We start from the raw sequence: 10,898 nt of genomic DNA on the forward strand, positions 1-10,898 counted from the left end.
TCTGATGAAGGGTCTAGGCCCGAAACGTCAGCCTTCCTGCTCCTATGATGCTGCTTGGCCTGCTGTGTTTATCCAGTTCTACACCTTGTTATCTCAGATTCTCCAGCATCTGCAGTTCCTACTATTTGTTTCCTCAGTAAGATTCAATGTGCAACATTCTTTGCCTATCCTAAAGATAAGAACATTTCCCACCAATTATTTGTTTCTCTTAAAATTTCTCTAATCAGTCAGTCATAATATTACAAGTAGGTTTTAATTAAGATTTTTCAAGATAATCATGGATATAGATTCTGAAATATCATAACTGAGAGATAAAAACAATCACTAGAAAATATGGGAAAGAAAGGTTTAAAAAATAATTTCAGTATCTCGATACTGTTCTAGTTGAGAGATAAAAGGTCACTGGTAGTCATAGAGAGTTCAGTTTCTCACATACCAAAAGGACCCATTCAGATCACAGCACCAAGCAATCGCTAATATATGTGATGTACTATAAACCCAATCACAGTTGAACAACCAAACACTAATGGGATGAGAGATAGATGAAAGTGGACAGCACAGCTGTTAGTGTTGATGCAGGTGGGGATGTATTATGAACAAGTGAGTAGCCAGTGCAGAGGGCTAGTTAGTGGTACTGGTGGTTGGGGTGGGTAAGAGAGTATGAGAGGAGATGTTGTATGTAATAATGAGAGTGGGAGAGCATAAAGTGTAGCAGACATTGAATGAGTATGAGGGATCAGAGAGGGGATGATGCCATTTACACCAGTAAGGTTGAAAAGATGATTGACCGTCCTCCTACAATACTACACGTTCTGCTGGATGGCTGAGAGTGCACTGACCCAGCTGGTAACTGCGGCCCAGGTGACATGATTTGATGTCCTGGCCTCCACGACTGATCCTGGGGGAAGAGGATGTTTCTCTTTGGCCACATTCCTTTCACTTCGACCTCCAGGTTCCTGCCCACAAAGTTTCAACTTTCCCTTCACTGCCATGTCCACAGCAAACATCAGGAGCCTTTCAGGGAAGATCCAGGTTAACTGTACTGTCTTGATGCACAATTGCCTTTGAAAGACTGCTCTACCAGTTGGGATGTTAGTTCAGTCTGGAATATTCCAACAATAACGAGTTGTTCTGGGAATAACATGTTTTAGGATTGGGTTAGAATCAGATGATAGGGATGACTAGGTAGATAATGAGATGAGCTCATTCAAATAAACTAAGAAAATGCTCCAGAGAGAGAAACCTTCCATCAAACTCAACAGAATTGACAGCTGAAAAAAATCTAAGATTCAGCCCTTAGTTGTGTAAAGGATAAATTCTGAATGACAAATAAGTACTTTTAAGAATTATCATACCTCTGTTCGTAAAATTAAATCTTAAAGAATAGCACATGTTTTGTCAGGCAGGATAAAATTAATTTTAAGAAGAAAGAAACAATATCATTTAAAATAGCTAGCTTAGCATTCTTTACTTTTATAAGATATTTTCCGAATGTTTATTTTCTCAGATATCTGCCGCCCATTTTGAAACACTGCTCAGTTGCTATCTTCTCAGCATTGCATCTGTTCTCTTGCACAATTGTTGTATTAATTTTAGCATTTTAGCAATTTAGCAGAGGTTTACAGTACAAAAGGATGCAAGGCGACCCACCTTTCTTGTATATGCTTTTTGAAAGAAGAGTTGTTCCTAGTCCCATACTTCTAATTTTTCTCTGTAACCCTGTAAACCTGGTAGATTCTAATAATCCTAGGCCCTTTTTGGTGCAGTGCCAGATCTGGCATACCTCTCAGATGATTGCTGTAATGAATAGATTGAGAAAGACAGGTGCTAAAGATGCTAAGTGAGTCTGAAAGACTGATTTATCTCTCACCTGGGGAAAGGAGCCAACTGAGATTATTATTGACCTCTGAGCATCTTTTTAACAGGTTTCAGGCAGTTTGTAATATCCCAGATATTATTAGAGTCTAGATATAACTCCTCAGTAATGTAAACCACATCCAAAAAGCCTATGAAGTCATTTTCACAAGTTAGTTGGACAAAAGACTATAAGACAATATAAGTTCTGTATGATGTAGATAGTCATCAAATAATGGTAAAGTTAGACCACATAGGATTCAGTGTGAGTCTGCCAACTGGATACAAAGTTGGCTTAATGGCAGGAGACAGACAGTAATGGTGGAAGAAAACAAAAAGAAAACAGAGAGTCAGGCAGTAACCATGGAGAGAGCAAGCTAACATTTCAAGTCTACATGACTCTTCATCAGAGCTGACGGTGGAGGGTTGTTTTTCGGATTTGAGGCCTTTTACCAATAGTGTTCCACATGGATCAGTGCTGAGTCCACTTTTGTTTGCCATTTATATAAATAATTTAGATGAGAATATAGAAGGCATGGTTAGTAAGTTTGTGGATGAACCAAAATTGGTGGTATAGTGGACAGTGAAGAAGGTTATCTAAGATTACAAAGAGATCTTGATCAATTCCATTAATGGACTGAAGAATGGCAGATGAAGTTTAATTTTGATGAATGTGAGGTATTGCGATTTGGTATTGGGGTGGCACAGTGGTTAGCACAGCTGCCTCACAGCGCCAGGGACCTGGGTTCAATTCCAGCCTCAGGCAACTGCCTGTGTGGAGTTTGCGCATTCTCTCTGCATCTGTGTGGGTTTCCTCCCGCAGTCCAAAGATGTGCAGATTAGGTGGATTACCCATGCTAAATTGCCTTATAGTGTCCAAGGTTGTGTAAGTTAGGCATGGGAAATGCAGGGATAGGGGAGGGGGATAAGTCTGGGTGGGATGTTCTTTCGACAGTTGGCATGGCCTTGTTGGGCCAAATGGCCTGTTTGCACACTGTAGGGATTCTGTATATAAACAAAGGCAAGACTTCTAAAATTAAAGGTAGGGCCTTGGGTAGTATTGTAGAACAGGGAGACCTAGGGGCTAAGTTACATAACTGTTTGAAGTTTGCTTCACAGATATATAGGATGCTTAAGACAGTGTTTATTATGCTTGCCTTCATTGCTCAGTCTTTTGAGCATAGGAGTTGGGACATGTTGAGGTTGTACAGTACGTTGGTAAGGCCTCTTCTGGAGTACTGTGTCAAGTTTTGGACTCCCTGTTGCAGGAAAAATATTATTAAGCTGGAGAAGGTTCAGGGGAGATTTACCAAGATGCTGCCAGAAATGGAGGGTTTGAGTTATAGGGAGAGGCTGGATAGGCTGGGGCTTTGTTCACTGGAGCGTACAAAGTTGAGATGTGACATTATAGAAGTTTATAAAATCATGACGGGTATAGATAAGGTGAATGGCAGATGTCTTTTCCCTACGGTGGAGGATTTCAAGACTAAGGGACATATTTATTAGGTGAGAGGAGAAAGATGTAAAAAAGACATGAGGAACAATTTTGTTTTACAAATTTTGTTTTACGTGTGTGGAATGAACTTCCAGAGGAAGTGATCGATTAAGGCACAGTTAAAACATTTAAAACCCATTTAGGTAGGAACAACATTAAGAGATGTTTGGAGGGATGTGGGTCAAGCACATGCAGGTGGGGCCAATTTAGACTGGGATTATGGTCAGCATGGACTAGTTGGACCGAAAGGTCTGTTTTCATGTTGTATGACTCTATGATGCTATAACTAAAAATATAATCTATGGTGTGATGGAAACAGTCAATGACAATGCTAAAACATTTTAGGAAAAGAGAGAAAATGTAATTGCGTTTCAAAAGACCATCTATTTTGAAATATGAGTATTGATATAATAAGGTCAATTAAATAGAATATTCATCAATTAGTAAAGTAGCATTCATCTTAACTTCTAATTAGATTCAGGCTTCTTAGCTTTTTAAGGAAACACATAACTGTTCATTTCCAGGTAAAGTCTACCCCTCATCAGTTCTAAAGAAGTCCTGTTGCGAGGTCTCATGATGGACAATTTTCTTGAGTGATGTGCCTGTGTTTAAGATTATATTGTTGTTTTCAGCTGGGCCACCTTTGAATATTTTCAGTTGACTGTGTTTTAGGGCTATTAATAATCATCTTATAAAATATTACACTATGGTGACCTTTGTGACAGTTTATTGAAAAAAATGTGTTACCCTGAGACTTTTGCTGTATGCCTCTAATTAGGGATTCTCTTATGTCTGTGAACTGTATCTTGAAGATTGTTAATCATTTTAAGCTCTTAATTATAGGGAAATAATTAGTTTAACCTTTTAACCCCTTGTTACGACCACATATCTTAACAAGAATTCCTTCTCACATATTACTTCTCCTGAAATGCCTACTTGACCCACTTACAGATTGCATTACCCTTTCAGCTGGACTGTTGCAGATCCTGACAACTCTCTCACTGAAAAAAATACCCTCATCTCTCCTCTTGATCTCTTTCCAGTGATTTTGAATTATTGACCTCTAGTATTGGCCCACTTATAAGCCAGAATACTTGTTCCTTACTTACAATCATTTCATTATCTCAAAAAAACTCTAGTAAATTATCTCAAACTTCCCCTGCCTTTAAGGATTTTGATGTTTAGATAGTAAGATCATTCTGCTAATCTACACTTTTCAAAACCAAGTCATTTTTAGGAGACTGTCTTTCTACTTTGATCCTCCAAAGTACATCACTTCACATTTCTCCACATTGAGTCATCTGCTGTGCTTCTGCCCATTTTACCACCCTGTTTGGTCTCCTTTAGCCTTATCACAATCTCCCACTTTCCCAATTTTTCTATCATTTGAAAATATTAATGTAGTTTACCCGAGACTACCTATATTTTTAATAAAAATTGGGGACACTTGCGTAAACTCCTTCACAGTCTAAAAAACCTCCATCCATCACCACTCTTTGCTCCCTGTCACTGAGCCATTTTGATATCCATCCTGCCAACTCCTCTACCTTCTGTCTTCTTAATAAGTAAGCCTCCTGCATGGCGCTCTTTTGAATGCCTTCCATAGTCCATGTATACAGCATCTGCGACATTGCCTTATGAACCATCTTAGTTAGATCTTCAAATAATTCAAACACGTTAGATCCATAGAACCATAGAAAAGTTACAGCCCAGGAGAAGGCCATTTCGCTCCTTACATCAGTGCAGCTGAATAAACTAGTCACCTATTCTAATTCTACTTTCCAGTACCTGGTCCATAGCCTTGCGGTTAAAGTGCTTCAGGTGCAGATCCAGGTTCCTTTTAAATACGCTATGGGTTTCCATTTCAACCATCAAACTTGACAACAAGTTCCAGACATCTACCACCCACCTCTGGGAGGAAAAACCTTTTGTTATGTCCTATTTAATCCTTCTACCAAACATTTAAAATCTGCACACTCAGTAACTGACCTCTCCAGTAGAGGAAACAAGTCTTCATTGTTCACTCTATCCAAGCTCCTCATTACTTTATACGTTCAATTAAGTCACCCCTCAGCCTCTTCTACTCAAAGTAAAGAAAAGCCATCGCTTATCCAATCTTTCCTCATGGTTGAAAGATTCAATCTGTGGCATGATACTTCTGGCTGCCTCCAGTGTAATTATTTCCTTCCTGTAATGTGGTGAGCAGAACTGTACACAAATCTCCAGCTGTTGCCCAACCCGTGTCTAATGTAGTTCCAGTTTTACATTTTTCGTTTTGTATTTAGCACACCTAATGACAGAAAATATCTCATATGCCTTCATTATCACTTCACCTACCGGTCCTGCCGCCTTCAGGTACCTGTAGACATGCATTCCTAAATCTCCCACTTGTCATGTCCCTTTCAATACCACCGCCCCCACCCCACCATTTATTGTGTAATCCCTTCTTTGCTGGCTTCCCCAACTGCGCAGCTTCACACTTCTCTGGATTGAACTCCGTTTGTCACACTCAACCAAACCTTTGATATTACACTGCAGTTGACATTCTTTTCATTATCAAATCCAACCAATTTTTATGTTGTCTACAAATTTCCCAGTCATGCCTCCCACATTTAAGTCTAAGTCATTAACGGATACTACAAACCACAACAGGCTCCAAACTGATTGTGGTCTCAGCTCTTCCCCCAAACCTTTGACTCATTTGTGTATCTAACTGCCTTAAATAAATTTAAAGATCCATGCTTCACTACCCTTATGGATAATTCCACAAATACGAACAATATTTTAAGAAAAAAGATCTTTCCTGTCTGCAAAGAGGGACCTCTCACTCTTAAGCAATATCCCATCAGCCTTCCTGTGAAACCTGACCCATTGAAGTCTACTGCAACATAACCAGTTTGCAACCTTAGTTTCCAATGAGCAGACATTAGCCCTGCACCCCCACACCCATCCACCATCCCAAACTCTGGTTCTAATGTACCTAGACCCAGTGTCTCACCACAAGCATATCTTGCCTTAGTGGCCCAAATTGTCCACTGAGTCGGAATCCTAACTCACAATTTATACCAAGCTACAAATCGCCCACTTGCAATTGGTGCAGTTTCCGAGTGAACCTCTAGGCAGGAGGGTTCCCAGCCAAAGCTAAGCAGATGAGTCCAGGAATCCTCACAGTCAGGAGTAGAATCGATTGATGCCAAAATCAGATGTCTATTTTTAATCAGTGAATGCCAAATTCTACAATTTGAAGGTCCAAAGCTGCTTTCACATCGACTGAGACAAGATAATTCTTGTGAGGAAGCAGTGAGGAAGTAGTGGTGCAGATGGGTAAGGAGGTATGGTGCCCGTTGGCTGAGGAATGGGCTGCCAGGTAGTAGGGTTTCAGGTAGATGAGGTAGTAAAGTAACAGGTAGGTGAGGGATGATTAGGTGAGGTGGTAGCATGCAACATTGATTACAGAGTAGTGTGCTGGGTAGATGAGGAGTAGAGAGACATGAAGAGGTACAGGAGCCAGGTGTGTGAGCGGTACTTGTGCCAACTGAGTGGTGAGTTCCAAGGTGGGGGAGAGGTCCTGAGTGATGGATAAAGGTGCCAGTTGGCAGATAGCATATAATGACAGGCAAATGAATGAGAGTTTGGGGTAAGTTGGAGGAGCAGAGTTGGTATCTTGGATGTTGGATTGACCAATGTTCACGTCACCTGTTGCTTATAGGTTGGAATAGATGGAAGGAAAATGGGAAGAATGAAAGAGAATTAGATGCATGAATGCTCTGATCTTAAATTATTGAGCTTTGTTGGCTGGTACTGCATCAGCCAGATGTTAACACATGCCTTAACCCTTCAATTCAATTTTGGCTCATATCTATTGTCTACCACCTTGTGTGTAAGCTTTAAACTTTTTGAGGCTTGCAACAAAGCTCGGTGTTTAAGCATAAGATACAGTGAAGGAATGTTAGATATGAGTCATTAATTCAGATTATTAAAATGTGAATGATAAAGATATGACAAGTTAAGCAATGGACATATAAGTGGGGGTTCCTGGGAATATAGAGTTGAGGTTAAAATCATATTAACAATGATCTTATTGAATGACAGAAGGGCCGAGTGGCTTACACTTGTTCCTTGTCTGCCTGTAAGTTTGTATGGATGAGGCTAATGGTGCAATTGGCAAGGTCTGTTATTTGAAGATGCATCCATTAGGATTGACAATTCCTGTCAGATCATTCCATTTCTTTCCTTGCATTGAGATCATTCAGCCTACTCAGCTGACATTCACATCCATTTCTATCTCTTGTTACTGCATGCTAAGCATTTGTTTGAAGGAACACAACTTTGCTACCTCATCATCCTTCCCCCACTCACACAGAATTACATCCGTGCAACATGCAACAATAATAAAGAACATCCCATCATACTACATTTTGCAGACAAGACATCCAGCACAGCATTTAAAGATTTCAGGAGTTGCACTCTTTCACCATCAGCCATAATTGATTCTTCCAAAAAATAATATTTAGAATTAGAATCAACAACACCAATAACCACATTGCACCTCCCATTAAAGAGGTAGAAAATAACTTTAAGCGCTGCTGATGACACTCAACATCATGCTCAACTATGCAAACAATGAACAGCATAATTAATATTAGATGCATGTGGAAATGGAATTGAGAAGGCAGCACAAAGTTGGTTCTCTGCTTGCAGTATTGTGTATAGGTGTGGATACATTGTCTGCTGTAATCTTCAAGTCCATTTTACGCTGGGCCAGCATTTATTTCCCATCCCTAATTGTCCAGTTAAATGTCCATTATATTACTGTGGGTCTGGAGTCTCATTTAGGCCAGATCAGGTAAGAATGGCTGTTTCCTTCCCTCAAGGACATTGATGAGACAGATGGGGTATCCCCAACATTTGTTTATGGACTTGTTGTCATTATTAAACTCTTTATTCAAGATTTATATTGAATTCAAATTCCACAATCTGCCATGGAGAGATTTGAACCCAGGTCCCCAGAACATTAATAGTCCAGCGATAATGTGACTAGGCCATCAGCTCTCATTGATGTGATCACCCATACATTTCTTTTGCCAGCACTTCAATTAGTAAAAAGTCATTATACAACTGTTCAAAGGACGCTTGTGGTGCATTGGTCATGCCCCTACCATCTGGCTGAGACACTCAGGTTTAAGTTCCATCTACCCAGATATGTGTTCTAACAGGCCCAAACAGGTTGATTAGAATAACTATAACTATTCAATTCCTTTTTCTCCCTAATTTAGCATTATTTTCTAGGATTTTATAGACAACTAACATGAGATTCTAACATTGAAGTGCATCATTTCAGATCACAGCTTCTATGATATAGTTGGGACCTTGGACAGCTCCTGACACAGTCCCACTGATGCTGTGGAACTTCCCCAGGGCAGGCTGGAGACAAATTGGGTGGCTCACTCCAGGGTGGGGGCAGCCAATATTTCAATCTAAAGACTTCAATTCAGGGTAAGTTTGTGACCTCACTAACGTTTTGCATTTGATGGGGTTATCACAGTACCACGTGTGAGATTGCCATTTCCTTGCAACAGGCTGGGGTGAGTGTGGCCCATCAGAGGCTCCATGCTACTAAAGAAGGTGTGTACAAAAAGGCCATGTTTGCATCCAAGACAAAACCAGCAGAGGGCCTCCCCCTCTACCCTACCAGTTAGAATCTAGCTTTCATATTCACTGATGTGTAAGCCAATAAAGGCCTCAATGTTGAATGGACCTCACATCCCTCTCACTCTCCTGGTGAAACTACTGACGTTCCAAAAGTGAACCTTTGATTTGATGGGGTATTTGAGTGAGGGGAAATATCAAGAACTTGCCACTACCTTTAATTGTGTGGTGAGCATTGGTGTGGGTTACATGGTGCAATGGTGAGCACTCAGGAATCTGAATCCAGAAATCCAAATCCAAACTGGTGAAATCTCAGTTCTGACAATCCCTACAATAGGGTTTCGAAAATGAGGCAGTTAACTGAGAGACTTCCTCCGGGAAGATCCTGACACCAGTCTCACACCAAGCAAGTACAGACCTGGGCCACACATTTGATTCTGAGACCTCTGGGTAAACTCTAGAGCTGCACAGATTTTCACTTGAAGTTTTATTGTGAAACACCCAGCGATTACACTGTAATATACATGACCATCAGGATGTTATAGCAGCGTATAAATACTTAATACAGAGACATTTCTAGTTTGTGTAACACAGAATTAATGTCAGTGAAATTATTTCATGTTAACCAGGTGTTGCACTATAAGACCTATAAATATGGGTGCTGTTTTGCATACAGAATGTCAGTTACAAAGCCACTATGTGGTAGAAACAGAAGAGCAGAAATAAATGAGCATGCTGTGCATTGACAAAGGACATTAGGTTGACACAATTGTGTGCCACCTTTTCTCCATTGCTGCTTTGTTTTTACTTTATTGTTTTGGAGAACAGTGATTCTATCTGTGGCATGTTTCTCTCCATTATTTCAACCAAATCCACACAATAAAAAGCACAATTATTATTATTTTATGCTGTAAGTAGGGGCATATAGCTTTTATTAGACATTTCCATTTATAGTGGAGCAGGATATTCATTTGTTGTGTGTATATCGTATTGCAACTCTTCAAACCATTTTCTGGATTTTTACGACCTTTCTTTTTATTATTGTTACCTTGCTGGAGAGGAATGACAATGCATTCCCTTTATTTAATTTTATTTCAGCACAGGAGAATCACGAGCATTTTTCTCTTTATTAAGCCCTATATGGATAAAATGCTCAATGTGACAGTCAGAATAAGAAAAGCACATTTAAAATGCCTAACCAGATAAAAGTTGTTGTAAGGTTGAAAGGTCAGTGAAGCTAACAATGACCGAGAAAGTACTTTGATCTGAAAAGCCATTGTTGTTTGTGTTTTACATATAGTCACAAAACACATCAAAACCAGTTCCAAAGACAATAGGTTTTTTTCACTATAATATGGTTTAATTGGAGTGCAAAGTGTGACAAGGGATAATAGGAGCTAAATTAGATAATTCTGAAAGCAAACAGATGTAATTAACCCCTATCAGTTTGATGTAATGCACACAGCACACCAAATTTTTTTCAGAGATAGTAGGAACTGCAGATGTTGGAGAATCTGAGATAACAAGGTGTAGAGCTGGATGAACACAGCAGGCCAAGCAGCATCAGAGGAGCAGGAAGGCTGACGATTCGGGCCTAGACCCTTCTTCAGAAATGGGGGAGGGGAAGGGGGTTCTGAAATAAATAGGGAGAGAGGGGGAGGCGGATAGAATATGGATAGAGGAGAAGATAGGTGGAGAGGAGACAGACAGGTCAAAGATGGGGGATGGAGCCAGTAAAGGGTAGTGTAGGTGGGGAGTTAGGGAGGGGATAGATCAGTCCAGGGAGGACGGACAGGTCAATGGGGCAGGATGAGGTTAGTAGGTAGGAGATGTGGGTGGGGCTTGAGGTGGGAGAGGGGATAGGTGGGAGGAAGGACAGGTTAGGGAGGCGGGGACGAGC

At 40.3% G+C, this 10,898-nt stretch overlaps 1 protein-coding gene across 1 annotated transcript in view; it reads right to left on the reverse strand.

Annotated features, from left to right (window-relative positions):
• Positions 1-992, reverse strand: part of daam1a (dishevelled associated activator of morphogenesis 1a) — a 62,973-nt gene extending 61,981 nt beyond the window's left edge. Inside the window, exon 1 of the mRNA XM_048600119.1 lies at positions 840-992. Coding sequence (XP_048456076.1) covers positions 840-992 — 153 coding nt within the window. The remainder of the gene's footprint in view (positions 1-839) is intronic.
• Between the last annotated feature and the right edge of the window lie 9,906 nt (positions 993-10,898).

This window comes from Rhincodon typus, chromosome 8 (assembly GCF_021869965.1).
Source record: "Rhincodon typus isolate 14 chromosome 8, sRhiTyp1.1, whole genome shotgun sequence".
Lineage (NCBI taxonomy): Eukaryota > Metazoa > Chordata > Chondrichthyes > Orectolobiformes > Rhincodontidae > Rhincodon > Rhincodon typus.